Source organism: Crocodylus porosus, unplaced genomic scaffold, assembly GCF_001723895.1.
Source record: "Crocodylus porosus isolate Cpor-Errol unplaced genomic scaffold, CroPor_comp1, whole genome shotgun sequence".
Taxonomy (NCBI): Eukaryota; Metazoa; Chordata; order Crocodylia; family Crocodylidae; genus Crocodylus; species Crocodylus porosus.
In genome coordinates, this window is record NW_017728943.1 from 29,481,138 (window position 1) to 29,508,772 (window position 27,635).

The following is a 27,635-nucleotide window of genomic DNA, read 5'->3' on the forward strand; positions in this document are numbered from 1 at the left end:
TAACTGGCCTATAGTTTCCCGGGTCCTCCTTCTTCCCCTTTTTGAAGATGGGAACCATGTTGGCTCTCTTCCAGTCCTCTGGCACCACACCAGAGCACCACAAGTGCTCATAAAGCTGTGCCAGGGGTCCTGCAATGACCTTAGCCAATTCCTTTAGTACTCTAAGGTGGAGATTGTCTGGACCGAATCATAGTTCATGGATCCTATGTGGTGATGCCTCCTAGCTTGAAGCCTCCTAGCTTAAAGCCTCTTTCATCCCCACTGGGCCCACTGAAACACTCTTAGACAATGCGTCCAGGGTCACACATCTGCCCAGCTCCTACAAGGAAAAGGCCCTCTTCTTCATCCCTGACCCCCTGAAAGTAGGGTGCCAAATCAAAAGTCCTCTTTCCTGTGCCTCCCCTTGATTCTTTTGTGTTCGTTAAGTTCAGGCCGTGTGGCATTCCCCCAATCCAATCCCTTTCCCCCACCTTCCCCTTCTAAACTGCCCTTTCCATCCAGGGTCCTTCATCCCTTTCTCAGTGCCCCCACCCCTTTCCCCTACTACCTCTCTCCCTGCCCCTCCCCACCCTGCACTCCACTCTCTCCAAAGTTTGCTGGTTTGTGTTAATTGGGAAAATGGATCAAGTTCTGTGATGGGCATAAGTGTTCTGTTTTAAACGCATGAAAAGTTTGGCATCTACAACAGTTTAACAAGCTGAGACATATCTCTGCCTCACGCTGCATTTCCCCACATACTGCTGTGTGTCCTTGGGGATGTGGTTTGGAGAGGGAGAGGAATGGTTCCCAGGCAGCCTGGGTTGTAGACAGCACTGCCTGAGATGCAGGGCCAGGGGAATCCAGGGTGGGAGACTCAAGGCCCAGTGCTAGAGCAGGGGTACTCAAAACCCTCTGGCCCTACTTGAGCATGGAAGTAGTCAGCCAGGACTTTGAGGATCAAGACACCCTGCCTCTGTGTGGGGCTGGGCCCCCCAAACATCAGCAGAGGTCTTGCCCTCTCTCCCATTCCTGCACAATGTGTGTTCTTGCTGCAAGTCCCAGTCTGTGCACTGTGCCTCCTCAGCCCAGGCTTTGCAGAAAACCTCCCTGATTTTGCAGATGTTGTGGGGGATGCATACAGTGATGATGAGTCTCATCACATTCTCCTCATCCACCTTGAAGTGTACACTGAGAGCCTGCCAATGCACTTAGAGGGGGCCAAAAATACACTTCAGCATCATATGGCTCCTGCTCAGGCCGTAGTTGAGGCACTCCTTTTGGCAGTCCAGCTGCCCCCATAGGGCTTCATCAGTGATGGCAGGAGGGGTAGGGTGAATCCCTGAAAAAGTGGGGGAGGGTCCAATGATATTGATGAAAATGAAATTGGGGAACCCCAGGAGCATAGTGTTCTCCATTAGCCTGGGGGCAGGTAGTTGCAGAATATGCAGACATTGTGGGTGCTGTCTGCACAACAGGTGAAAATGAGGGTGAATTGGTTGATGACACCCTGCAGTGGTTGATGCCACTCTACAGGATGATGAAGAAGTAGCTTTTACAGTTGAAGAATACCTAGGCAAGTTGGATTGAGCAGAGGATGGGATGTGGATGCTGTCCATGGGTGCTGTCCCCATGCAATTGGGGAAGTCCCCATGCATGCAATTGGGGAAGTCCATGAAATGGAATCTGGTGACCACTTCCTGTGGCTTAATGAGGTGGATGAAATAGTTGGCCAGGACATAGAATCATAGAAACAGAAAATGAGGGTTGGAAGGGACCTCAGGAGGTCCTCTGGTCCAAACCCCTGCTCAAAGCAGGACAAACCACAAGTAGATTATTCCAGCCAAAGCTTTGTCTAGTTGGCTCTTAAAAACCTCCAAGGATGGAGATTTTACCACCTCTGTGGGTAACTTGTCCTAGTGAGAAAATTCTTCCTGATATCTAACTTAAATTACCCTTGCTGCAACTTGAGACCGTTGCTCCTTGTTCTGTCATCTACCACCATTGAAAACAGTCTAGCTTCATCCTCTTCTAAACCCAATTCAGGTAGTTGAAGGCTGCTATTAAATCCTGCCGCAGTGTTCTCTTCTCCAGATTAAATAAGCCCAGGTCCCTCAGCCTGTCTTCGTAAGTCCAACCCCCTCACCATTTTTGAAGCTCTCTGCTGGACTCTCTTCAATTTGTCCACATCCTTTCTGTAGTGGGGGGCCCAAACTTCGACACAGCACAGTACTCCAGATGTGGCCTCATCAATGCTGAATAAAGGGGAATAATTACTTCCCTTGACCTGCTGCCAACATACCTATCAACGCAGCCCAGTATACTGTTAGCCTTCTTGACAACAAGGGCACACAGCTGGCTCATATTTGGCTTATTTCCCACTGTAACCCCCAGGTCCTTTTCTGTAGAGCTGCTGCTCAGCCAGTCAGTCCCCAACCTGCACTTGTACATGGGATTGTTCTGGCCTGAGTGCAGGACTTTGCACTTGTCCTTGTTGAACCTTGTGCAGTTCCTTTTGCCCAGTCTTTCAATTTGTCTAGGTCACTTTGAATCCTAGCCCTACCCTCCAGCTTATCTACCACTCCCCCTAGCTTGGTGTCATCTGCAAACTTGCTGAGCATGCAGTCCATGCCATCTTACAGGTTGTTTATGGAGACATTGAACAAAACTGGTCCCAGGACCAACCCCTGGAGCCCTCCACTTGATACTGGCTGTCAATTAGATATTGACTCATTGATTACTACCGTCTGACCCCGATGCCAGCTTTCTATCCACCTTACAGTCCATTCATCCAGTCCATCCAGCAGGACACCATGGTGGGGCATGAGCAGGCAGGGACATGAAGTCATTTGCAAGTCACATTGATGGGTGCTCATGCTCGCCTTGGGGCTCTTCTTGAAACCTAGGGCTGGGTGTAGGGAAGGGTCCATGGTGACATGGTACGGAGTTGAGAGCATGGTGGCCCATGCCCAGGAACAAACCACAGGTGGCTTACTCATTCAGCCCTGTTTGGGTGTCTTTGGCAGTTGGTAGAGCTTGCAGGGCACACTGGAAGATGTGTAAGAGTCTCCTATATGCTGGACTCAGGGAGTACAAGCAGATTCCAAGTCCCCTCATTGAATGGCAGCTGTCTGTTTGGCTTGAATGCTAATGTATAGCTTTTAAAGTAAAGTGTGATAGACCACTTTTAGCACGGGCTTTTTGAACATCTGTACTTGTCTAGTTGGCCACCAGTATCAAGTGGAGTGCCCCAGGAGTTGGTCCAGGGGCTGGTTTTGTTCAATATCTTCATCAATAATCTGGAAGATAGGATGGAATGCAGCCTCAGCAAGTTTGCAACAACTCACCAAAACTTCCAATGGGGTTGTGGGCAGAAAAGGAACTGTGTTTAGGAGCAGGAGGGGCTGGTGATGCTGGGATCACAGGGTGGGGTGACAGGGTGGTGACAGCTTGGGGCCAGGCCCACCCCCCCGCATGATCCTGCCCTCTGGGGAGGCGTGGGTTGTGTGTGGGGAGGGGTGTGTGGGGGTGTGTGTGCATGTGTGTGTGTGTGGGAGGGCTGCCTGAGTGCTAGAGGGTGAGGGGACAGATGGGGGGCAGGGGGAACATCAAACAGAGCTCACCCAAGTGGTGTGGTCTGTGGCTGCCCCCATGGTGCTCTCTTGCATACAAGTTTATATGCCTGGGTGGTTCATATCCGCCATGCCCAAGTGCTGGCGGGCCGCCCCGATACACTGTGGCGATGGCACCTAGGGTCACTAAATTCCCCACCGGCCCACCCAGCGTGGTGCACATTGTATAAGCTGCCAACTGCCAAGAAGACTGGCGACCTGCAGTGGGGTTCCTGCATGGTATCCTAGCCACAGGCACGTTTGTGTCCCACTTTGACCGAGCCGCCTTGACAGCCTGTCCCTTCTGCTTGGGGGGTGTTGAAGAGACCCTCTTTCATGCCTTCCTTGACTGTCCCCGCCTGCAGCCACTCTTTGTCACCCTCAGGCCACTGCTCCAGGTGCTGGGCAGGAGCTTTTCGGAGACCACCTACATGTGCTCCTACCCATATCGGGCGGCTGAGAAGGGCCCCATCTGCCTGGCCAACTTCTTATTAGGTCAGGCCAAGTTGGCTGTCCTCAAGAGCTCCTGAGTCCGGCTTGCCGGGACCGGTTCAGATGATGCCCTGCGGCTTTTCCGCCTCCTGGTGCAGGCGCGCCTCTCACTGGAGTTTGAGCACGCTGTGCTCTGGCAGGTGGCGCCTGCCTTTGAGACACGCTGGTCCCTTGAGGGAGTACTGTGCCATGTGGAGGACGGCTGTCTTAAATATGCGCTCTGATGTCATGACCGGTCTGGGCGACCATGCTGGCTTGGTGTCGGACTACGACTTCCAGCTTGTGCCGCATCCAGGGCCTTCTCCAGTCTGCTTTTTTGCTTTCTTTTTGTGTGGGGAGTTTGAAGGTTTTTGTTACATGTATGATTGGATGGAGCAGGGTACTAATTGTTTATTTATAGTTCTAACCGTGTGGCTGGCACTCTGACCACATAACTAGCATGTAAAGCACGACGTGGCATGTAGTGAGGGTGTCTGTCATGGTGTGATGTGTTGAATGCAATGATATGGTATTTTTGGTTTGATAGTAATTTGTGGTTTTTTTTGCTTTGTAAGCAGCCACCCTTTCTGTATCCCTGAACCCCTGAATAAAGTAGTTAAAAGTCCTTCCTTCCTTCTGCTTAGGATGCACTGGACCAGGCTCGCTTGGAGCTGCGTGGGGTGATCCTGAGCGTAAGACTCCCCAGCTTCCTATCTCTTTTCTTTTCTGACTCCCACCTGTCTAAAGGTCTCTAGCCTCTGTTTATCTCGCTTTCTGACTCTTTTCTTGCTTTTTTGTAGCTTTTTTCCCCACTTTTCTCTCCTCTTTCTCCTATCCCCTGTTTACTTCCGGTTTCTTTGTCTTTATAACCTTTTTTCTCATGGTCTCTTTTTCTTTCTTTCTCTCTATCTTTTCTGTTTTCCTGTAGTGGGGAGTTATCTTTTCCATTAGCTTGCCTTAGTGGGGAGTTATCTTTTCCATTAGCTTGCCTTCCGAGGGGTGCTCTTAATTACCCCTTTTTCCCCCACCCCTTTGTTTTCTATTTTTTTCGCTGTTTCAAGCCCCAGCCGCTCTTTTTCCTCCACCCCTTTCCCCCCCTCTCATCTAGAGTTTTGTGGCCACTTTCCCAGACACTTATCTTTTTAGTTAGTATAAACCCCCCACCCTTGTGCTGCTCCCTTGCAGCATGGAGAACACCTGAATGTGTGGTATATGGTGCTGCAGACAGGTCAGTGCCACATACCATATGGCTGCACTCATATGGACATAGCCAATGAGTCCAAGGTCTCTTTCCTGAGTCATAACAGATAGTTTAGAACCCTAATTCTTGCCTTTTAGTGCCATGTTTAGCTCATGAGTACTTAAACACAGTCTTTCAATAGCAATGTGGCACTAAGTGGTTTTAATTGCAATAAAATTGCCTCCCTATGAAGGTGCAAACTAGCAAGCTCTCCTTAAGTAAATGGTCAAACTTCTATGAATGTGAACCAGGCTGGGATTTTACCCACTGTGAAATGGATCCAATATGTGGCTCAGTCAAGTCAACATCTGCTGTGTAGGTCCTGAAGTAACCCCTTTGAGGGGTCTGGCTTTCTTAATAAGTTACCACAGCATAAGCATCAAAATGCAGGGCGAACTTTCTCACTAAACCCAACAGTTCATATGATTCCCTCATTGTGGCTGCTAGGCCTGACTTAGATTCATCATTCTAGGATTCCCCTCTTCCCTCTCTTATATCCAGGTTTGAGTTTATGTCCTTCATCTGCCCCAGTGAGTCAGCATGGCTGAGTAAGTTTTTCTTGAAGCTAATAGGTTGGAACCAGAGAGGAACCTACTCACATTTATAGGCTTTCTAAAAACTATTCAGAGATGAATAACTATCAACATATGTGCTAAGTCAGTAAATGCAATCCATTATGTTCTCAATAAAACTAATGCTGAGATTTACTTACTTTGGAATTATGGTTTTTCTTGTAATCTCATCCCTTCATCTGAGGAATGATGTCCTGAGAATGACAGAGTGAAACAGGCTACACATATCTCCATTTTAACTCACCATCATTGTCTTCCTTTCATTGGTTGCTACCAATATTAGTCTCAATTGAAAAAAAATGACAGGACCAATTATATATTTTTATGCCAACACCTATTTATACTGACAATGTTCATAAATTGCTTGCAGGACAAGTCAATGGAACTTAAAAGGAAACTTTCTCTCTTGTAAAAGTGCTGCTTAGCTGGTTGGAATTTGGAAAACATAAAATAGGCAGGACAAAAACCACAAGGAGAATGCAAACATTTATCTTTTATTTGCATGTGCATTTTTTTCACCAGTAGCTGGTGCTCACAAAATCTTTTAAGCTGACAATAACCTTTAGTAAACTCAATGAATACTGTTTAAAAATATCTAGTGATAAGAAAATTACAGAAAAATCTTCCACTTGCACAGTTTAAAATGTGCAAAATCTAAAAATTATTATTTTTATTCAAAGATGATTAAAAGATTGATTTTTGTGTTTAGTATAATTTTTTTTCCTGGTCCGTTACTGCCTCTATTGATGCAGCCTTTTTCCTGAGTTGCCCAGACTACAGAATATAAGCATTTAATATGCTCTGAGTCAAATGCAGGCAAATAGAAAGGGGAAAGATACAATGGAGGCACAGTTGTAATCTTCAAATGCCATAATTTCTAAGAAATGCCAGGATCAAGCTAGCACTGTTTCCCTAATCAAGAAGGGCTGCTGTAGGCTACAAGTTGCTGTGGGGAGACATTTGCTGTGGTCTGCTTTCCTCAGATCTACCAGTCTATGCAAAGCCAGGTCACTTTTTACATCAGTAAAGACAGGACACAGCAAAGACTGAAGCCCTCACAAATCCAAATCTTTGAGGTACTGAACGTCTTGGGTCCTATCAACTCTGAAAAGTATTTATGGCACTGGGAATGTCATGGGATAGGGTTTATTTTGTAAAGTTAAACGAGACAAATTTAGTGGTAAGCTGAGAAAGAAACAGGATATAATACATTTAGATTTAAGAGGATTTACATAATGTTTGACATTCTTGTCTAGTTTTGTTTCTAATTTGCACTTTTTGTACGACATGAAATAAGGGGCTTTTAAATTATTGGCAAATCTGTCCGGGAAGGAAACTCAGAGAAATCGGACCAGCAGCATGCCAAAGTTGTCTGTTTTTTTTTATATTTTACTACAAGAAACATCTAACAACTTATTCACTACAAAATTCCATTGTAAGAAATAAACTAATTAGAGTGTTTTCATGAAACTGGATTTATGTTTCATAATCATATTGTAAAATGAGGTCAGTAGGAAAAAAATTGGAAAAGACATGGCTTTTGTATTATACATAATTAATATGAACTAATTAATAAATAAAATTAATTTATCATTGAAATAATTATGAAGCATTTCTAAAAATTTTAAAGGCGTTATCTATTTAGGCCTACAGTTAACATGCAAGTTCATCTAACAAGCAACACAAAAAATTATCATAGTAGTCAACTGTTGTATTAACATTCAAAAAGGTTTAGACAGCAGCACACCTTTTTCTATATGGCAAACACATCATAACATTATTACAACAGTCTGGTTGAAATTTGGAAAATACCCGCTTGGTAATGAGACCTCGGCAATCAATTTGCAATACATGATATAAATAATGAAGATTATTTTGCAACAATGAGGTCAGTACAGACTAAAAGAAAGGGGCTACCCTATTGCTGGTAGATGACCCCGTTTCACAAACCCTTTCTTGAACAAATGGACATGTGCTACCATACACAGTTCTGAAAACAATGAACTGTAACAAAACTATAGTTTAAAACATTCAACATAAATACTTACTTCCATTGTGTGACTGTAATTATCTCATCAGATCTAGTGATTCTAGGAGCTTGTTCAGAGCTTTAAAACAATAATTTCACTGGTTTGATGGGGAAAACATTACTGTGTTAGTACTGTTAGTACCCATCTCTGCCTCTGCTGTTTACACTCCTTTAAAAGTAACAAGTGCATTTGGCTGAAGCTGATGGAAAATTTGCTTGCATTCTAAGCTCCTAATTTTTTTTTCTCTTTTCAAAAGGGATAAAAAAGTAGGAAAGGTCTTGTTCAAACTTTTTCTAAGTTACATATTACTTCAACAAGCACAATGGTTACATGACATCAAAGTACTGTAAATTATCAAAAAGTACTGTACAGAAAATTACAAATTCATTTCAAAATACATTACACTGCTATGATTGAGCTAAAAAGTGCTTTTTGCCAGAAAAGTGATCTTCCAAAATAGAAGTGCCATAACATTAACTTTTTTTCTTCAATAAGATCTTGGTGTTTCGTCCTGGTTGTGCTATATTCTATTATTTTTTCTTATCAACCATGTTTATAATTGGGTCCTTCTGCTTTGATGGCTGAAAGACAAAGTGAACTGTCTATGAGAGATCTGCTCCACACACTAGTGCTAGAAGCCAGCTGATTCAATGGCAAAGAACTGTAGAACGTCCTTCATAACCCTGGACAGCGCCTCATTACTTTGTACACCGAGTTATTTCCAGAATGCTTTTGATGGTCATACATTTCCATTCTGTTGCCCTTCCCCATGGTTTCCACATAATCTCTGGGTTCCTTCACAAGTCTTTATCCATCCTCTGTGTAACCCTCCACCTGAAGGTTCATCCAATTCAGCGGTGCCTGTATTGTCTCATGAGTGGCACGATACAGGAAGGAGAGCCTGCCAATTTCAGAAATGGATGCCTTAGTAGTTCTTGTGCTGTTGCTCTCTGTGAGGGCTCCCTCACCAACATCAAGTCTAAGAACGCTCGAAGGACTGAGGATACCTGCAACATCATGTTGACATTATGAAAAGTAGGCAAGAAGACAACTTAAAATGATAAGTTGGAGAAAAAAACCACTGTATTTTGCTGAAAGACAAGTAAAATATATTTTAACTTCATGTAAAATTATTATAGGAATTACAGTTCGTACCTACGTAGAAATTAAAGGGCATTGATCTTTTATATCTTAGTAGGTTAAAAGTATTGACACCTAAGTGTGGACACAGACCAGAAAACAGGGCACTTAACGTATCTTGGTATAGTGTCTGTTAGCAGAGTAGTACTTTTAGTGTCACTGGGAGCATCTACATGAGACATTTACTGCACAGTTGACTAATTAGCTGTGCATTAAAATCTTGCTGTCTACATATGCACCCCTATTATGGCACACAAAACATAAACTCCACAGCAGGGTAGTATTTGTAAATACGTACAAGTATTACCTTGCTGCAGAATTTTTTCATGGACAGCAGCACACATATAGATGCTGCCCTGGCTGGCTGGGGCACAGGGTGTTTCAGTTCAGGGCTTGCTGGCAGACAGCCCCCACACTAAAACACCCTCATGTCCCAGCCAGTCACATACAGCACACGGAGCCCAGTTGGAGCAGCCTGGGCTGGCAGGGGACCCAGAAAGTCAGCCTGCCAGCCCAGGGCTGCTCCAACCAGGCTCCACATGCTGTGGAGCAGCTGGTTGGGCCAAGAGGGTGCTTTAGTGTGGGGGCTGCCTGCTGGCAGGCCCACACTGAAGCACACTTGTGCTTCAGCGGGTCCCCTGCAAGCCTGGGCTGCTGTGACTGGACTCCATATCCATGAATGAACCCTGGAGCAATACGTTGCACAGCTTTTTACTCCCAGGCACATGTTCAAATAGCACACATGGGAGCAAAAAACTCCACAGCTTTTATTTGTGCTAATTAGTCACATGCACAGATGTGCTCATTGAGAAATCAATTCTGACTTTGAGTCCATCCAAAGGAACAGAATGGGAGGTGATTTGGCTTTTCAGTTTGTATACGTAGAGGTACATCGAAGTTACTGCATCCCTGCAGAGGGTAAAAATGAGTAATAATTTATTGTTGGGATAGACAAAAGCATAGCACTTCATTCAGCTTATGTATACATATGGCTCAAGGACAAGACAAAAGCCACAATCAGGCCATTAGCTTATATCACCACCATCAACTCATGGACTCAGTTCACTCTGAAGTACACAGGGCCTCATGGAAAGATGAGCATTCTAACCTTATGTATGTCCTTCACCCGTGGAGGTAAGTTATCTCGGATTCTGCGCATTGCTTGGAGCGGTGGTTCATTGAAATATGGTGGTTCTCCATCTATCATTTCTATGACCATGATACCAAGTGACCAGATATCCACCTGTAATACACAAAGAGCTACTGAACTGTGCAACCCATGTAAAAAACAACTATTACAAGATGAGCATTTGAAACGTGTTTAAACATGGGTATTTCTTTAAGCAGCACCCTGAGTTGATTTCAGTGGGTACTTCTGCTTAAAGCCTGATGGCACAATATGATCCACTGGGACAACTATTAACCTTTTACCAGTTGATAATAGATTTCGCTCCTAAGAAAACAGGGTGTTCTCAAAATATATTTTAGCAATAAATTACAGACCAGGTCTTCAGCTGGTATAAATCAACAGAATTCTACTGGAGCCAGTCAGTTTGGGTTAGATCTTGGTAGGGGTCACTGGCTTTAGCAAAGCTCCACTGATTCACGCCAGCAGAAGAACTGACCTACCGACACCTAGAAATCTCTATGCTGCCAAGACTAGGGAAGAGCATGACATACTGTAGGTACCCCAAAACCAGTTTTTGTAACCCTGTTCTGCACCCTGCCAAATAATAATGGACTTGATTCTCATTGACATTAATGTCTCTTTATGCATTAACACAGAAGTGCTTTTGGGTCATCAGATATTTTCAGACAATCACTATAGAATTCAGTGGTGCTAAACCTTCTGGTCCTGCAGGTCAGATGAGTGGTCTGCAGGCCAGATCCCATGTGCAGTGTCAGTCTAGGAGCCTGATCCAGTGCAGGGTCTATACACAGGATCAGTCCAGCTAAATCTGGCATTGTGCACCAGCCTGGCCTCACACAACGGATCTGGCTGTGGAGTGAACCTGCAAGCCAGGCCTACTACACACCAGGGGCATGTCATCTGGCCTGTGGGCTTTTCAGTAGATCTGGAAATCTGGCAGCGGGGGAATGGCAATTCACATTGCCACTATTCCTTTGCTGCTAAATTTGCAGACCAGTAGAGAGACCGATGGGCTGGATCTAGCCTGTGGGCTAGAGATTAAGCACCATTGACATAAACCATTTGGTAAATTGACAAAACCCATCTTATGCAACCTTAAGATTTTTGTCCCTACAATTCCTACTGGAAGATGCACCAAACTTTCACTTGCTTATCAGCTATAAACCTTCTAATTTCTTGACTAAATATATCGATGAATTACACCCGTTTATACCCATTTCTTGGGGGGCCAACACTATCTTTTTGCTTAAATGGGTGTGGATTGTAGCCATGTTGGTCTAAGGACATAGGCAGACAAGGTTCTCTGGGTAAATCTGATATCTTTTATTAGACCAACTCAAATCCTTGGAAAAAATCTTCTTAGCAAGCTTTCAGGTTTAAATATCTTTCGTTAGGCTGAGGAAGCATCTGCAGTTGGTGTGTGCTCTTTCTGGATGGAATGAATAGTCATTCCATTCTATTCATTCCAACCAGGAAGAGCACACACCAACTGCAGATGCTTCCTTAGCCTGACGAAGGGTCTTTAAACCCGAAAGCTTGCTAAGAATTTTTCCGACTATTTGAGAGGGTCTAAAAAAAGTTCTCAGATTTACCCAGAGTACCTTGTCTGCCTTTTGCTTAAATAGCATTTTTCCCTTGGGAGTGGTCACCCTCTAATATACAGTGGCCAGGTAAAAGGACCAGGAAGAGGAGTCAATGTCAGGTGTGTCCATTTTTAGATCCTGCCTTTAGGGCATAAAGGGACCTTAGTGTAAATGAGACTAAGGCCTAATATCATTTGCATCCTGTTTGATGTAAAGGTACATGTATTGGGCCAAAGTCAACTTTCATTGGCAAGATATTAAATCAGAGTAACAGAGATGACAATGGAGTCCTACTGGTTTTAAACAGCTCTAACTTAAAACAGAATTTGTTCCCTGAGTGAGTCGTGAAGATACAGTCTGTTCCTTACAACTTTACTGCGTGACTTGTTCCCTTGTTTGTATGCACCATATATCTGTTCTCCACAGATTGTACCATCGGTAATACAAAATAGAGAAGATAAATCCTATTGCCATGTGGCATAGAAAAGGGGAGCAGAAATCACTTCTTTGGCTGGGAAACTGTGAGTCACTATCATTACAAAGAGAAAGGGGATTACTTTTTCATAAATACAGAGTAATCTCCATTTTTGAAATGCTGTGACTCAATCCTTAATAAAAAATGGGTTGTAACATTCCCTAGAACCCATGTGTACTCACAGTCAGCTAGCTCCCTCTTGCTCATCTGAAAGTCTCCAATAAAACGTGTCAATGGGCTATTATGCTGACAGTTTGGCAGTGCTCAAAATAGCTCCATGACACACAGCAATTTTTACTGCTACTCATTTTCATGAGCTGATCATGTTTTGAGTTAAAATACTGCCTCTTTGAGAGCAAATGTAATCTGTGCCTTTATGGTGTTTAACACAACGAAACTATTTTCTTTCATCCACAATGACAGTCACAATTTAAGGTTCAGCAGAAATCTTCTGAACTGCTCAATATTTCTGTTGAGGAAAATAATGCATAGATTATTTTCCTACATACCACTAATCAACAAGAATATTTTGGAGGTACTCTGGCTTTTAGCACAGGCAACTGGTAGAGGGGGCATGGCAGGGGTACATGCCCCCCCTGAGATTGGCCCCCACTGCAGCACTGCTCAGGATGGGGCAGATTTTTTGCTGTGGGGGCCAGTGCTGTGTTGGAGGCTGGGGGGGCACTAAGCCACTGCAAAGAAGTATAGGAGTGGATATAGAGCTTTTGGCCCACCCCTGGGCCCACCCACAAATTGTGCCTCCCCAGACTCAGGAGGCACCAGTCACCCCTGGCATTCAGGTTTGTGCTAGATTCTAAACAGGAGGTGGAGGAGGGAGGAGATGGAGCAGGGGACACTCACTCATGATCAGATGGAAGATTTTATTTTATCACCTTTTTAGAAATACTTATCTGCTCTCAGTGTGAACACCTAACTGCACAAACAAATCATAAGAAAAATTCCTGTTGGTCAGACTGCAGCCATAAGACAAAGAACTGTCAGTTTCTTTCAGACAAACCCACAGATAAACTATAGGTGTATAAGCTTAGGATCTGTAGGAATTTCTCTACGTTCCTTTTTTTTCCTTTGGTTGAAACATATATTTTCAAAGTTGATGTCTGCAGATCAGACCAAAGGTTAGATCACAGCTGCTTATGTGGTCTGTCTCTGTGACTCTGGTGGTCTAATGGGACTAGCTTCTTGGGATTTCTGCAGGGCTTCTACCTGTGTGAGTCTCCTTCCCCATATCATCTCAGCGTGCAACAGTATCCGTTAATGGTACATGAATGAATGTCTTTTACCAGTTGTTATCCCTTGGTTGTTATTCATGTTAATTTGGGACAGCACTCAGTAGGGCTATGCGAAATGGTGATGTTTCATTTCCCTTTCGGATTTGGCCGTTTTGGAGGATAGTGATTTGTTCTGGTGTCTCAGATCACTATTCCATTTTGATTTGGCCAAATCTGTTTCATAGTTTTGACACTGTTTCAGAGATTCAGATCAGCCGGGGAAAGGCAGGCACAGCCAGGTGGCTGCAGGTTCTCCCGTGGCTCCTCCAGCTGTGCTTATTTCTGCCCCAGTGGTGGGAGCCGCGGGAGAAGCTCCCATGGCTGCTGTGCCTGGACCCATCCCCTGCCCAGCCCCAGCCTCCCAGCACTTAAAAAAAAAAGCCTTGCACTCTCTGGCTGCAGCAGCAGGGATCAGGGCATCTGAGGGGTCATGGCAGAGCCCCCCTGTGCCGCACAGGGCAGTGGGAGGCAGTGGGGATTGCCCCCCACTGCTTGGCACCTGTGTGGCAGCTGTTGCATTGCGTGGGTGCGGTATGACTCAGCAGGGCGCCATGCACTGTCTAGGAGCAGGGACAGCTCCATCTGTCAGTTGGAGCTTGGCAGTGCTCAGCCTCAGTGGCCCTAGCTCCCAGACAGCACACAGCGCCTTGCTGAGCCACGCTGCACCCGTGACATGGGGCAGCTGCCTTGCAGGTGCCAAGGTGGGGGGGCAATTTCTGCTGCCCCCCACTGCCCTACACTGTGCAGGGGGGCTCTGCCACAAGACCTCAGAGGCCCTGATTGCTGCTGCTGCAGCCGGTGAGCTTTTTTTTTTTTTTTTAAAGAGCTGGGAGGCAAGGGCTGGTCAGAAGTTGGGAGCCAGGCATGGCAGCCATGGGGGCTTCTGCTGCAGCTCCTCTGGCTGTGCCTGCCTCTGCCCTGGTGGGGGGAGCTGCGGGAGAAGCCCCCATGGCTGCCCTGCCCAGCCCCATCCCCTGCCCAGCCCCAGCCTCCCGGCATTTTAAAAAGAGAGCTGGGGGGCTATGCTGGACTATTCCTGGGGAGCGCCTCCGAAACATTCCCAAATGTTTTGGATGGTTTTGTTTAGTTTTGGAGATATTTCTGAGCCTTCCATTTCATTTTGGATTCGGTGTTTCAGGTGCTGAAATGGGCCGAAACACCTCCGAAACAAAACGGCTGCCCAAATTTCGCACAGCCCTAGTACTCAGAACCAAACACTTCATCAATCTTCCCTAGGGCCTTATCTATAGCCAACTAAGTCTTCTTCAGTATTACTTAGAATATATTCCTGGTCTGAAACTGAAGTACGTTCAAAACAAGCCTACCACACATTTCATTTAGCAGTTTTCTGATTCTTGTTGGTCAGCTGGAGAGTTAGGAATCAAGACCAATTGTAATGTTGATAACCTCATCTAAAGTGTCTAAAGCCTGGTGTAATTGGGTCTTAGAGGAAAAAGTCCTCAGATTCTACACAAAGAGTTTGAAGGATCAGCACATCCCCTGTCTGCGTAGGTAAGGAAATCCCTGCTTGTTAATACAGAAAAAGAAGCTGGCTGTAACCCTAGAGAGAGGGGTAAAGCCCTATTAGTTTATATCTTGAATAGAATATGAGGCATGATGCAATTACTTGACATATGGATGCCTGGGGATTTCTAGCTCCCAACCTTGGCATAGCTCTTTACAATAGAGCAGAGCAAGGCCAATATTTAGCACTTTTTTCAACTTTCCAGCTTGTTTTCATGCTTATATCTGGGGCTGCTTACAGTCACTATCACTACTAAAAATCAGAAGACTCTAAATGACCAGTTATGCATTTGCACTGGCAAATACTTGATATATGTGTGAAATAGGGGTAACAATGTGTAAACAGTGTGTGAATAATTAGGTTTGCATTTTTATGCATGTAACTGCCAGATCAAGTTTGCAAATCACAAAGCTAATGTAAAGAGTATTAGACTATGTTAATTAACAAATAAATTATGTAAATTGACTTTTACCATGACACTAGTTAAAAAAATACACCTGGAGCATGCATTGTATAGCATTCCAAGTACAGAATGTAGAATCATGGAGAAGTAGGGCTGGAAGGGACCTCCACAGGTTATCTAGGCCAACCCTCTGCCTGAGGCAGGATCATCCCTATCCACACCATCCTATATAAATCTATAATCTAACCTCTTAGTAAAACTACCTGTTATAGTTTGATCAAAATCCCAGGATTGCTGTTTAATAACAAGTCATTATATAATGCTGTTGCTTTGAGGCAGTTGCTGCTGCTTTACTGCAGATGTAGTATATACAAGTCAGCTACATTTTTACCATATAAATATACTTAAAACTATAGGTACATTCTCAGTGATCACTTAAAATATTTTCCCATCTTACTTATTTCTAGAGCAGGTGTGGTGAATCCACAAGTGCCACAAGTGGCATGGGCAGCTTGTGTGTGTGGCATGTGATAGATCAAGGAGGAGACAGAAGCACAGCAGCAGATAGCAAAGGAAGCAGAAGGCAGAGCATGAGATCAGGTAAGGAGTACTGGGCAGGAAGCAGAAAGCAGAGCTGCAGATTGGGCAGAGGAAGGGGATCAGTGTGGCACCTGGGGAGCAGGCAAGGCTAATTTCTGGCATGTCTACCAATGAGTTTCAGACTGCCATTGGGATAATACACTTGGGAAGCTCACCTCTGTTCCATACGGCAGTCTTGATATTACCTCTGGCGCCATCCAGTATGGCGTTCCAACCAGGGATTTCCTTTTTGGGACTTCCTTTGACACTTGGGCACAAAACCCAAAATCTGATAATTTAATCTGAAAATAGAGCAAAAGGAAACCACAAAGGCATGAATGAGCAACCAATTGGAAGGTCTGAACACCATTGTGTACTTGACAGTACTGAACACTCACAAGCATCTCAAAAAAGGGGGCCTAGCTGGCTATCCACTTCAGAGGCCTGATATGTTGTATGTAAGTCAGGGGTGGGCAAAATACAGCTCACAGAGGGATTTTGTCTGGCCCACGGCAGGTCCCTTGGTCCCACCCAGCCCATGAGCAAGGAACAGCCTGGGCTGTGGTATGTGAGGCTGGTCCTGCTGCTCCCAAGCATGCAGTGGGGCTAGGGCAGTAGAGCAACTGGACTCTATTTTCTGGCAGCCCCAGTGTTGGTGGCTCTTTCTGGCTGCTGCTGCTGGACTCAGCCCCCCTGCCTAAGCACCCCACCCCACCTGCTCCACAACCACCACCATGGGTGGGATCCACATGGGCAGAGCAGTTGAGGTGGGGTTGTGGGCTGGTGGGGAGCAACATCCAGAAGCGAGACAATGAAGAGGACTGGGGAGACCCCAGGATCTTGGGGCAGTGAGAATGTGGACAGGGGTGTGCAGGGAGCGGATTGCAGCTCTGTCCTGGCTCCAGCCCTGCACTGTCACTGACCCCAGCTCCAGATGCAGCACCCCACCTGCCTGTCCGCACAGCTCTTGGCTGATCTCCATGGAGACCCTGCAATCACAGGGCTGTAACAGCACAAGGCTGGGGCTGGGGGAGAGCCCCAGTTCAATGGGCACAGATGTGTAAGACAGTATCACAGTTTTGCCCCAGCCTTGCCTACCCTGCTCCTGTACACCACTCCCTGCCCCCTGCAGCCCCATCCCACATTTGCTGAGTTGTTGTGCTGGGAGGGGCGGGGGTAGGGAGAGGTGCTGACCCAGCTTGCGACAGCTCAGCAAAACTTCCCATGTGGCCCACAGGCCCAAATAATTGCCCACCTCTGATGTAAGAGAATACCCTGGTTTGAACTGATCTGTCCTCACCATACCCCATTCTCCCTCATCCCTACACTGGAAACTCTAGCTCCTTACCTGGTTGCCTGACTAAAAGCCTTATGTTCTGCACTGGCTGGGTCAGATATGAAAAACGACCTTAAATATGGCTGCAGTTACATTTATTCACTATTTTTCCCACACTCCCATAGACATGTTATATTGTAGCTGCCTGCTGTGACCCCCCGACTAGAGTCAAACTTCCTGCTATGTCCATATTTAGTCACAACCTCAGCCCAATGCTTGTGAAATTTCTATGAGGGATTCATTCTCCAAGTTTTCACCCTAACTTCTTCATTCTTGGAGCTTTCTATATTGAAGGGTATGACTTTGCTGTCTTATATTTGACCCAGAAGTAAACGAGCCTTGTTTTTATGCCGTGTGTAGCAAAAGCAGTACATTTAAAAAAAAAAAACATTTCTGAAAAATGATGAAGTGATCAAATATACAAGCTTGCACATGTGTATTCTGCAACATTAAGCTCTTGGGTTTATATTGCCTTTGTTTACAAGGAATGCTGTTTTCATGAATATAAAACTGCTTATTCAATACACCTGTTAGTAAGACTGACTCCTTAAAGTTTACATGCATGAATAATTTGAAGATATTGGTGGTAGAAGACAATTTTTATGGAAGCCATTGTGCATTAAGAGATCATTTATTACTGTGCATTGTGCAATGCGATAGCACTGCTAGGATGTGCAGTGGAAGGATCTACCTTTGGGATTGTTCAAGATGAAACACTTTGCCTATCAGGCTATCAACTCATTCACTATGTCAGCCTGCTGTCTGGGGACAAGGCATGAGCCCAAATAGCTATATAAGGCATTAAGGAGGAAACTAAATAAATTGCTGTATTGTTTAGATCAGCATTTTATTATCAGCATTGATTTGTTTTCTTTTGGCTTCAGTGCAGACACTAGTTTTCATTGAAGGCAGTTTTTTTTAAAATCAGAATTTAGAAATAATTGTTGGTATTTTAAAACAAAGCAAATAATATCCAAGTTCTCCAAGCCAAACATATTTTTCAGTTTACAGCATGAAAAACAGAAGAACTAATGCATATTTTGGAAGCTGAGCTGCTTTCTCTTTTGTAGGTTCATAAGAGGTTCTGCATATCCATTGCTCATCCAAGTACATCAAAGAAGACAATTTTCTAAAAAAAGATAATTGTACAACATATCCACAAAGAAATCTGCATTGCAGATAATAAGTAGTGGAGTAAAGAGTATAACGAGGCATTGTATGCAGAGACTGAAACCCAATCAGATGCTATTTCAGCACCACTACTCTAGATGTGACTGAACAACTTCCACACACATGGAGTTTTCTTTCCCTGGATGCCTCCTGGTATGTGAAGTCTATAAGGAGAAGCAAAGCGGAAGAGACAGTCTTTGAATAGAGCACTAGCTTAGGGGTGAAATCCAGGATGTACCAAAGTCAATGGGTGTTTGGACTTTTCAAATCAGGAGATCTATGTTTGATTCCTAGATTTGATTCCTTACACCTCCTAGAATCTTGGCCAAGATACAACAGATACAGATTGTCCTGGTGGGCACCAATATTTAGGATTCTAGGTGCTTTGTCCCATAAGGTGAATGAGCTTTGCTTAAAGTGGTCCGCTGCCATTTTGAAGTGTGGGATGCTGAATACATGAGATGTTGTGGGTGCTTTAATTAGAGTGGCTCCCAAGAGCCTCTCTACTTAAAGTGCCCCTTCTTTCCCCCATCCTGGAGCACATGTTAAGATGCCCGTAGTGATTATAGCACCTAAACATGGGTTTTAGGTCCTCCTTGGAGCAAGAGGATTTAAACCTCCCATCTCTCCCATTTCTAAGGAGATTGCCTTAACCATCAGGCTAAGGGACAGATACCAGTCTGTTGTAGGTAGACAGAACCACAGGGGCCTAAGCAGAGGAAACAAAAGGTAGCCTAGTAATGAGGGCTTTCCCTCCCCAGTTCTGATGTAGTCTGCAGTAGAGCTTGTGGGGGTGGGTTTAGGTACCTAAGCTGCATGAATTGGATCACTTCTCCACAGTCTCAGAAACCTAAGTCAAAGAATGTAGGGATCTTTCAGATTGAAATAAAGTGCATGATGAATTTAGTTGCCTCCCCTGGATTTTCTTTTGTACCTGCTATGTCAAAATTCTGCCTAAGTCCCATTCAGAAATCCAGTTGACCACTTCTGTTATTCATGCATAAAATGGAGATGCCTTTCTTCTTGTCTATTCCTAAACTTGAATATTACATTACATTTAAGTAGGAACTCACTCTTAATATAGACCACCTAGCCCAATGGGGATGCAATCTTGGTGTGAAGCTTCCAGGCACTACTGTGATATAAATAATATATCATAATAAACTAGATTCATTGGTCCATCTACAATTTGCAGTACAGGATAAGTTCTTATTTCCATTGCTTGACCAGTGCCCAGAATGTCTTCCATTACAGAGGGATCAATACATCTTTCTTATTTTATATGCTACAAACCAAATGATCCCCTACCCAAGGGATGGTAAACAAAGCTATAACAGTGATGTGGAGGAGCTGTGAGATGGGGACAGAGAGCTGCAGATAATGTTCACCTTCCCAATATTCCCCTTCCCAGAAAACTACATGGCACTGAAAAAAGTAGGAAGGGGGTAGCTGACCAGGCGGGGAGAGGGATAGGATACAGCCACCCTGTATTGTACATTTCCTCCTCCACACTGACAATAATACATCTGAAAAATGGTGACTGGTTACTGCCACTAAGAATATTATTCATTTCTTTTCTGGGTCTGGTAATCCCCATCACAACCTTTGTCTAGGCTAGAAAAAAAAACAACCCTTGTTGACAATAGGCACTGGTGCAGCTGAAACAGTGCTACACATGGTTTAATTGCAGTACAGCGTTCAGATCCATTAATCAAGGTTTCTGAAATAGCACACTATGCAGTTTGTGCTTGGCTATACCTTTCCATCACAACTGTGCATCAGTTTAATTATCATCCTCATCAGGAGGTGTTTATATATATAAAAAAAGCTCCTGAGGGTTGCTATGATATGGCTTCCTCAGATATCGAGTTCTAGCTTTGTCTCTCTCATTAATCAGAGGCTACATGCTTCCTGGAACTCTATGCATTGTACATGGATATCAAATCATCAAGTAAAGGCCATCGTTTTGACTTTGCATGGAAAACCCTTCATTCTTGCATGGAGAACATGTAGGTCCTACAGGTCTACAGCAAGTGGAAGCAGAAATGGCTCTAGCCTTCAACAGCTGTGGACTGAAGCGTTATACAGGATTTTAATTAAACTCTTAAAATCATTTGGGGATGGGGGGCAAACTTCTTGGCAGATGTGAGACCATTTAAGCCTGTACCCTCCCTGAGTACCACTCCAATCCCCTACCTGTGCTTTTTGCTCTGTGCTCCCTCTCTGATCTGTCGCATGCCACATGCAGAGGCTACCCATGCCACTCGTGAAATGCCACTCGTTGCAGGTTGGCCACCACTGATTGACACAATGGTTTCACTGTCTGTATTGTCACTTTCCCGGTCTATTATGATCCTCCCAGTCAGAGATGAAGTACAAGGAGAAATGCTAGGCACTCACCCTTCCGTCGCTTGTAAGAAGTATGGAGTCACTTTTGATATCACGGTGAATAACGCCTTGATTATGCAGGTAGGACAGCGCTTTCAGTACAGATAAACAAACTGTAGCTATCTGCTCTTCATTCATCCTAAAAATAAGGTGACCAGTGGTGAGAGTAAACATCAACTTAAGGCAAGAATAAGACACTGAAGGAACAGATAAAGACAATAGGTTTGATCCTAAGTAGGACATGAGACAGGCCCATCTAAATCATTACATGGAAATTAATAGAGAGTAATCAAGTCATTCTGAGGAAAAGGGTTCATATGTTTCTCCCTAGGAACTTCTCATTCTTCTTAGTGCTGTTCAACCTGTTCTCCTTGCCAGGTCTTCCCCATGCCTTTAAGGTGTAGTTCTTATTTAAAAAGAAACTGTGTAAAAGTATCATGCTTTTGCTCAATAGAACTCTGCCCTGTGCCCTGTCAATGTGATATCCCTGGACTTCAGTATAATATATGCTTTTATCTCTGTTTGCAACATGGATAAAAAAGTAATCTGGATTCTATTCTTTCTTGTGCATCTTCAACAGAAGTGTTTACTGAATTCCAGACAGCTTCACCTGATTGGAACTTGTGGTATATGCTTTTAAGACAAAAAGGTTGCAGAAGTATCACTGAGTGCTTATTGCAGGACATCAAATTAATGGGGTTGCACAAGTGTAATTGAGGGCACAGTCTGACCAACAGAACATTTATTACTGGTGATAATGTGTGGTAAGAAATAGTTCGACTCTCAGATCTCAGGCTGAGTTAGCAGGGCACAGAGTCTTTTACTTGTAAATTGAACTCATGACAAATCTGGAACACCATGAGGCCATTTTGATAGTTCTTTTCCAGGGCATATTTGCACTTTTATTTCTTTAGATAATGGAGTGGGTATCCTTCTGCAAAGGTCATGTGTGAGGAAAAGTTTTGAGAACCAGGTTTTGATTAGTACATGAACAGCATTAATTACACCCAATGAATAATACAATGTAACGTGTTACGGTTAGCCAATTTCTGACTCTGAAGAGTCATCTAATGTGAGTTCACTAGATGCCAAGAAGGAGAAAGCACTGTGGGAAAGAAATCATGAAAGAAATGAGGAAGGGAAATGATACTTGAATTTCAGAGGAAATTTGTGGATTCATGCCCTATGTGTAATCCTTCAAAACTATTTCCTTTGCTATTACGTATAATACAAAGAAACATTAAAAATGAATTTCAAAAGCACCCCATAAAAGAGATGGTAAGATATAGTTATCTAGTCATCATTTATAAAAAAATAAATACTTCTGGAAAAATAAGTCTGTCGCATCATTATACTGTGGTTCTGGCAATGAAATGGGAGGGAGTTAATGAGCTGTAAGGCATTCTGTCGTGTGCTAAATCACAGCAGCCTTCATTCACTGAACATCCTGTAGCGGTCATTCAATGAGAGATGTGAAAAACAATCCATATTTCAGTTCTGAATTACTACTCACCTTGCCTTCTAGTCGAGCCAGTAAAAGGCACTTATTCTGTCAGGCCAGCCCAAACTTTCTCTATTACATTAACATTAAAAAAGTCCAAGGCGATTTCTGCTTTAACTCTGCTATGCAAATTTTGCAATATTTCAGGAAAATATTTGAAGGAAGGTCATAACATGTTCAAAAAGAAGATTAAGGAATGATTTTGGTGAATAAAAATTATGACAGCTCTTAAGTAGTCTTTAGTGATAGAGGCTTAAGAGGCTCAAAAGTCATAAACAATTTATACATTAAGCCCACAAGCTCCTCCAAGAGATTGGGGATACTAAACCAAACATATGGGCAGCAATGGAGTGGGCTGACCACTGGGAAAGGTCAGATCTATTTCTACAGCATTTTATACCAACACCAATTGAGTTCCTTGTTGGGTACAACCTTGACAGAAAAGTGTGGGTCAAGCTGAACAGACTGAGATCTGGATATGGACACTTCAAAACAACACTTCACAATATGGACAACCTCCTGTGTGAAGTGGTGTCCAACAAACAGCTCCAATCTTTACAAATGCCCAGACAGGGTAGATAGAACCCGTATATTGAGCCAGTAATACCAGACTCATGGATTTGGAAGTTGATATCTGATTCCATACAGAAGAGAGAGAGTGATCATCTCTTTGCCATTAAAAACTCTTCGTCTAAAATATCTGACGTAGTGATTATGGTGTGTTGGGTCACACTAGTTAACAAATAACTTACAATGCTGTGATTTATTTTTGCTTATCAGTTAACACAGGACTTAAAAACTGGGGATGTATTTTACAACTTCTGTTTTAACTGTGACCTGATCTTGTCAATAAATTGCCAGATGACAAACTTCCATGTATGAATGGGTGTTCTTGAGAAAGTGGGAGTCTTTTCTTTCTGTTTAGATAAATTTTTCACACACAGATGTGTTAGATGATGACTTTTGATTCAAAAAGAAAGTATTTTTCCTGGTTAAATGAAGAATATACCTTCCCTGGCTACTTTTCTGAGTGGATGCTGGGATAAAAATGGGTGGCAAAGAGGGAAAAATCATGATGTAAATCTACCCAGAAGGGAAGCTGGAAGACAGGGTGAGACCTATGTGCATCCAGTTTATTTACTGATTAAACTGCATCTATTCTTACTAAAATTATCATATAACCCCTAGTGTGACCACATATACTGATATAAAGATGCTTACACTAGTATATTTTAGGTTTAACCCTTGTTTGGCCAGCAAAGCTATGTTGACTGTCAGTATGAAAGAAAAGCATAATTCAAACTAGCACATCAAAGTACCTGGTGTAGCTTATTTTACTCAAAGAACTAGTAAACCTACATCAGAAAAAAAACTCTTTTATTGAAAGAAAGTGCCTCTCAGTCAAGGGGTTGGGCAGCTGTACCAGCAGACTCTTCCAAATGCATTTATTTCCCTTCTTGAATGGAAGAGGCTGTACCAAGATAAGTGCATTTATATTAATACAACTATTTCCATGCAAGAAAACATTGTAGTCCTTTAAGTATACTGGTGCAGCTAAATGGCTGCAACTTTTGTTTATAGCTAAGGCCCTGCCTTGCTGTGTCTGGAGAAGGAATTTCCAACAGTGAGAAACTATAATTTCATCTGTTTCATTTTCTTTTGGCAGTTAGATGATAACATTCAGGGTTTGCTACCACATTATCAGTTTCATGGGGTGAAGAACACAATGGAAACATGCTCTGATCCAGCTGGACAATTCCTATGAGCCACTCTGCATTAGAGTTGAATTAGGAGAGGTAGGCGATATAGATTAAAGAACAAAACACGGTTGTTCCAACACAGGTGCATTGTGGAGTAAGAGGTTCAGGGAGCAATTTCCTTCTCAGTTTGCGCAAGCAGTAGGTAGCCTAAATGTAGGCAGCACTCCATGAAGCAAGATATATGTGGGAGAAAGAGATATTAATGCCAGTTGAAATTTAACAAACAAGATATTGGGTGTTGTCAGGGAAAACACAACTCGTGTAAGAGCACACTGACAAGGAGTAGATGCTTCCCTAGCACTGCTGAAGGCATTACTTCTGAATGATTCAGGCATAATAGCTTCTCTCACCATTGTTCAAGTGGTACACAAACACCTCCTGCCTTCCCTCACATTGCTCTGCCTCTGAGGAAAAATTTTAGCACTACCAATGTCAATGATAGTTTTGTCCCTGGTTTCGATGAAGCCAGGATTTCACTCAAGTAGAGCCAATGCAGCAGTAAAAGTGTGGACGAGACAGGTACACAAGAACCAGGGGAAATGAACTGAATTTGATCCTAACAAAATGTGAACTTATATAAATGCTACAATCATCCCCTCCATTACCTGTCTGCTAAAATGTAAGGTAACATTTCAATCTTTCCCTTAGCATGACTGACGAGACATCACTCATTGCTGTTCAAGAAGTATAATGATTCTGGTTTGCTGAAATGCTATGCTATACCATTGCTGCAGGAGAAAACACAGGACCCTAAACTCTGTTCTGAGTGGTTGGTATAGGTCTTTCCATTCATCCTGAAAGATATCTGAACAATAGAAAGACAGAAGAATGGATTTACTGTGTAATGAGCATAGCTGGGCATTTTCAAATATAATTGGTTTAAAAAACTGCCTTTGATTACAGGGAGAATTTTTAAAAAGATTAATTTCCAGTAAGGTTTTCAGAGTTTTTGCATTTTGTCAGCTGCAAAAAAATGATATACTTCATAGGCCTGCATGTTGAAAACACCAAATTATGTTAAAACTACTCATCATTTTTCACACAGTCATCCAGTGTCTATAGTGAGGGACAGATTTCAGAATCGCAGTCAGCTTCCCTGCACCTCTTGCAGTCTTTTTTCCAACCAGCAGTGCCATGAAGTGAGAGCAAAAAGCCATCTTGCTCCAGTTCAAGCACAGGTTTTAGTTACCATATTGTGCTATAAGTACAATGAAATAATGATCAGGTAAAGCTAACCAAACATACCTTGTGTGAGTCACAATGTCTGTCAAAGCTCCACCTTCTAGAAACTCCATCACAACCCACAGCTCATCACCAACAAGGTAACTGTTGTACATATCAACCACATTTTCATGATGGTAATCCCTCATTATAACAACCTATGCAAAAACAAACAAACAAACAAAGCAAAAACCCACTGCAGGTAAGTGACCAGAAGTATCACATTGCTTGAAACATTTGATTCTTCTTTTACTTTTTCTTCTCTTTTTAACTTTTACCCTCAATAAATACTATATTGTGAGTAACACCATTACTATAAAGGTATGCTCACTTATATAACTGAAACAATATATTTTCATAAAAACTATGCTTGTGGGAAATAAATGAAGAGTGAGGGAAGATGTTTAACTTCTAAATTACATTGGTAGATAATAGCTTTTCTTTTGGATATAAAGCTAGAAATGCTTATTTCATTGCTTTCTTTGCTTGTTGCTTTTCTATTCAGTACAGCAGAGATCTTATCAACTTAATAAGTCAGTCAATCAATCAAAGCCTTCCTTCATGGTTTAGCGAATATCATTGTGCAGAGAATTCAGAAGTTAAGTAATGATGTATGGCTTGCCTGTGACCCCCCTGCCTGTGTTCCCCACCCACTTCCACTTTATACGACTGTGCTGCTTCCCGCATCATAGGTACCAAGCCAGGTAGAACAGCAGGTGCCTCAAAACTGCTATGTATGCCTCTTCTGGCTCAGCTGGATAGGATGGAGCAGAACAAAGTGGGAAATGGATGCACCCTTGACTGAATTAGGGTGACAAGAGGTTATGTTATGCCAGTTAGTGGCCAAACAGTGATGTTTGCTATCTGAGTATGGAAGCTGAAGGGAGATTGTGCTAGACCCAAAAACCACAATCTCCTTCCAGTTTCCATACTACTCTTGGATAAGGGATTACATTGTCTATATCTACTCTATGTGGGAGATAAGTCAAGATTTTATCCATCTCTCTCATATCAGCTTCATGCCACTAATCTTCCACTAATGTAAGGTCAACTTAAGTCTTTACACAGACAGAACAAGTTAAAGATACACTTTAGCAGCTCTACTTTGCACCACAACTGGATGGCAAAAGAGGACCTGTAGCTGGACCCCTCTATATTCCTTCCACTAACCCAGTGGAGGATATAGCCCCAAATCTTGGTCTCACTGCCCATCTTAACCTTACCTATTCAGCTGCTCTTAAAAACTCCACAATGAGTTGGGTTGTCTCTCGTGGGAAACCAGGATTCTAGTAGCTAATAAGGAGTCTTGTGACTGTACATAAACAATTCTGATACCAGCTCTGAAAAAGGAATACTTCACCTGGTGACTTATTTCTGCATTTTGTTGTTAATTGTTTACAAGTTTAAAACTTTTCTGAAGAAGGTTAGATTGGATTTCTTTCAGCCTTTGATCAAACTTGTATGCTTTACTGGAAAACTAATCGAAATGATGATTAGAGCTACACTTATAAAATGCCAAATAGTTACTGTAAATGAGAAATAGCATTGACACAGTTAACATCATGACTGCATCCAGAGGAGCGTGGCCGTGCAGTATGCGGCACCACAGACATGTCTGCGGTGCCACATGCCCCACGTTCAGGTGTTCTCTGAGCTGCAAGGGAGCAGCATGGAGGGTTTTTCTGAATCCTGGATATCCAGGGGTGAAAAAAACCTGTTGAGAAAAAAAAAAAGGAGCAGCACACATGGGGCAGTGCATGCCACTCAAAAGTGGATCCAGGTCACCTGGAGCTACGCTGCAGCTGCCAGCCAAGATCCAAGTGATAGGATAGCACAGTGCTGGCTCCAGCCTCCCCTACTACTACTAGGGTAACTTGTCATGTGCCAGAGTGCATGGGGCACGGGCACCCCCCTGGGACAAGTAACTGTGGTGCAAGGTGTGCCGCTCCCTGCTGTCCCCAGGAAACCAAATGTCCACACCATGTGTGGATGCAGCCCATGAGGCCTATTATAGTAGTAAATCCAATGTGCACTAGTAGAATGGACACCCATCTTCGTTTATTAAAAACTAGGTTCTATGACCCATTTAAGGCAAGATGGCTTATTTTATACATGTTAAAAGCATCTTATTCACTTTAGTTAGAGAAGGCCAGGGCACACATGCAACTCCTTGAAGTCAATGGGAGTCACAAATGCATGAGATCTGCAGGATCTG

The 27,635-nt window shown here is 43.4% G+C and overlaps 1 protein-coding gene across 2 annotated transcripts in view; it reads right to left on the reverse strand.

Moving 5' to 3' along the window:
* Positions 1 to 7,253: 7,253 nt before the first annotated feature.
* The window catches only part of PAK5 (p21 (RAC1) activated kinase 5), a 256,401-nt gene continuing 236,019 nt past the window's right edge, over positions 7,254 to 27,635 (reverse strand). For both annotated transcript variants that reach the window (XM_019549101.1, XM_019549100.1), the window contains exons 5-9: positions 25,445 to 25,578; positions 20,951 to 21,077; positions 16,221 to 16,346; positions 10,149 to 10,283; positions 7,254 to 8,907 (exon numbers count right to left, since the gene is read on the reverse strand). In XM_019549101.1, the coding sequence (XP_019404646.1) occupies positions 8,752 to 8,907; positions 10,149 to 10,283; positions 16,221 to 16,346; positions 20,951 to 21,077; positions 25,445 to 25,578 (678 nt within the window). In that variant the 3' untranslated portion in view covers positions 7,254 to 8,751. The remainder of the gene's footprint in view (positions 8,908 to 10,148; positions 10,284 to 16,220; positions 16,347 to 20,950; positions 21,078 to 25,444; positions 25,579 to 27,635) is intronic.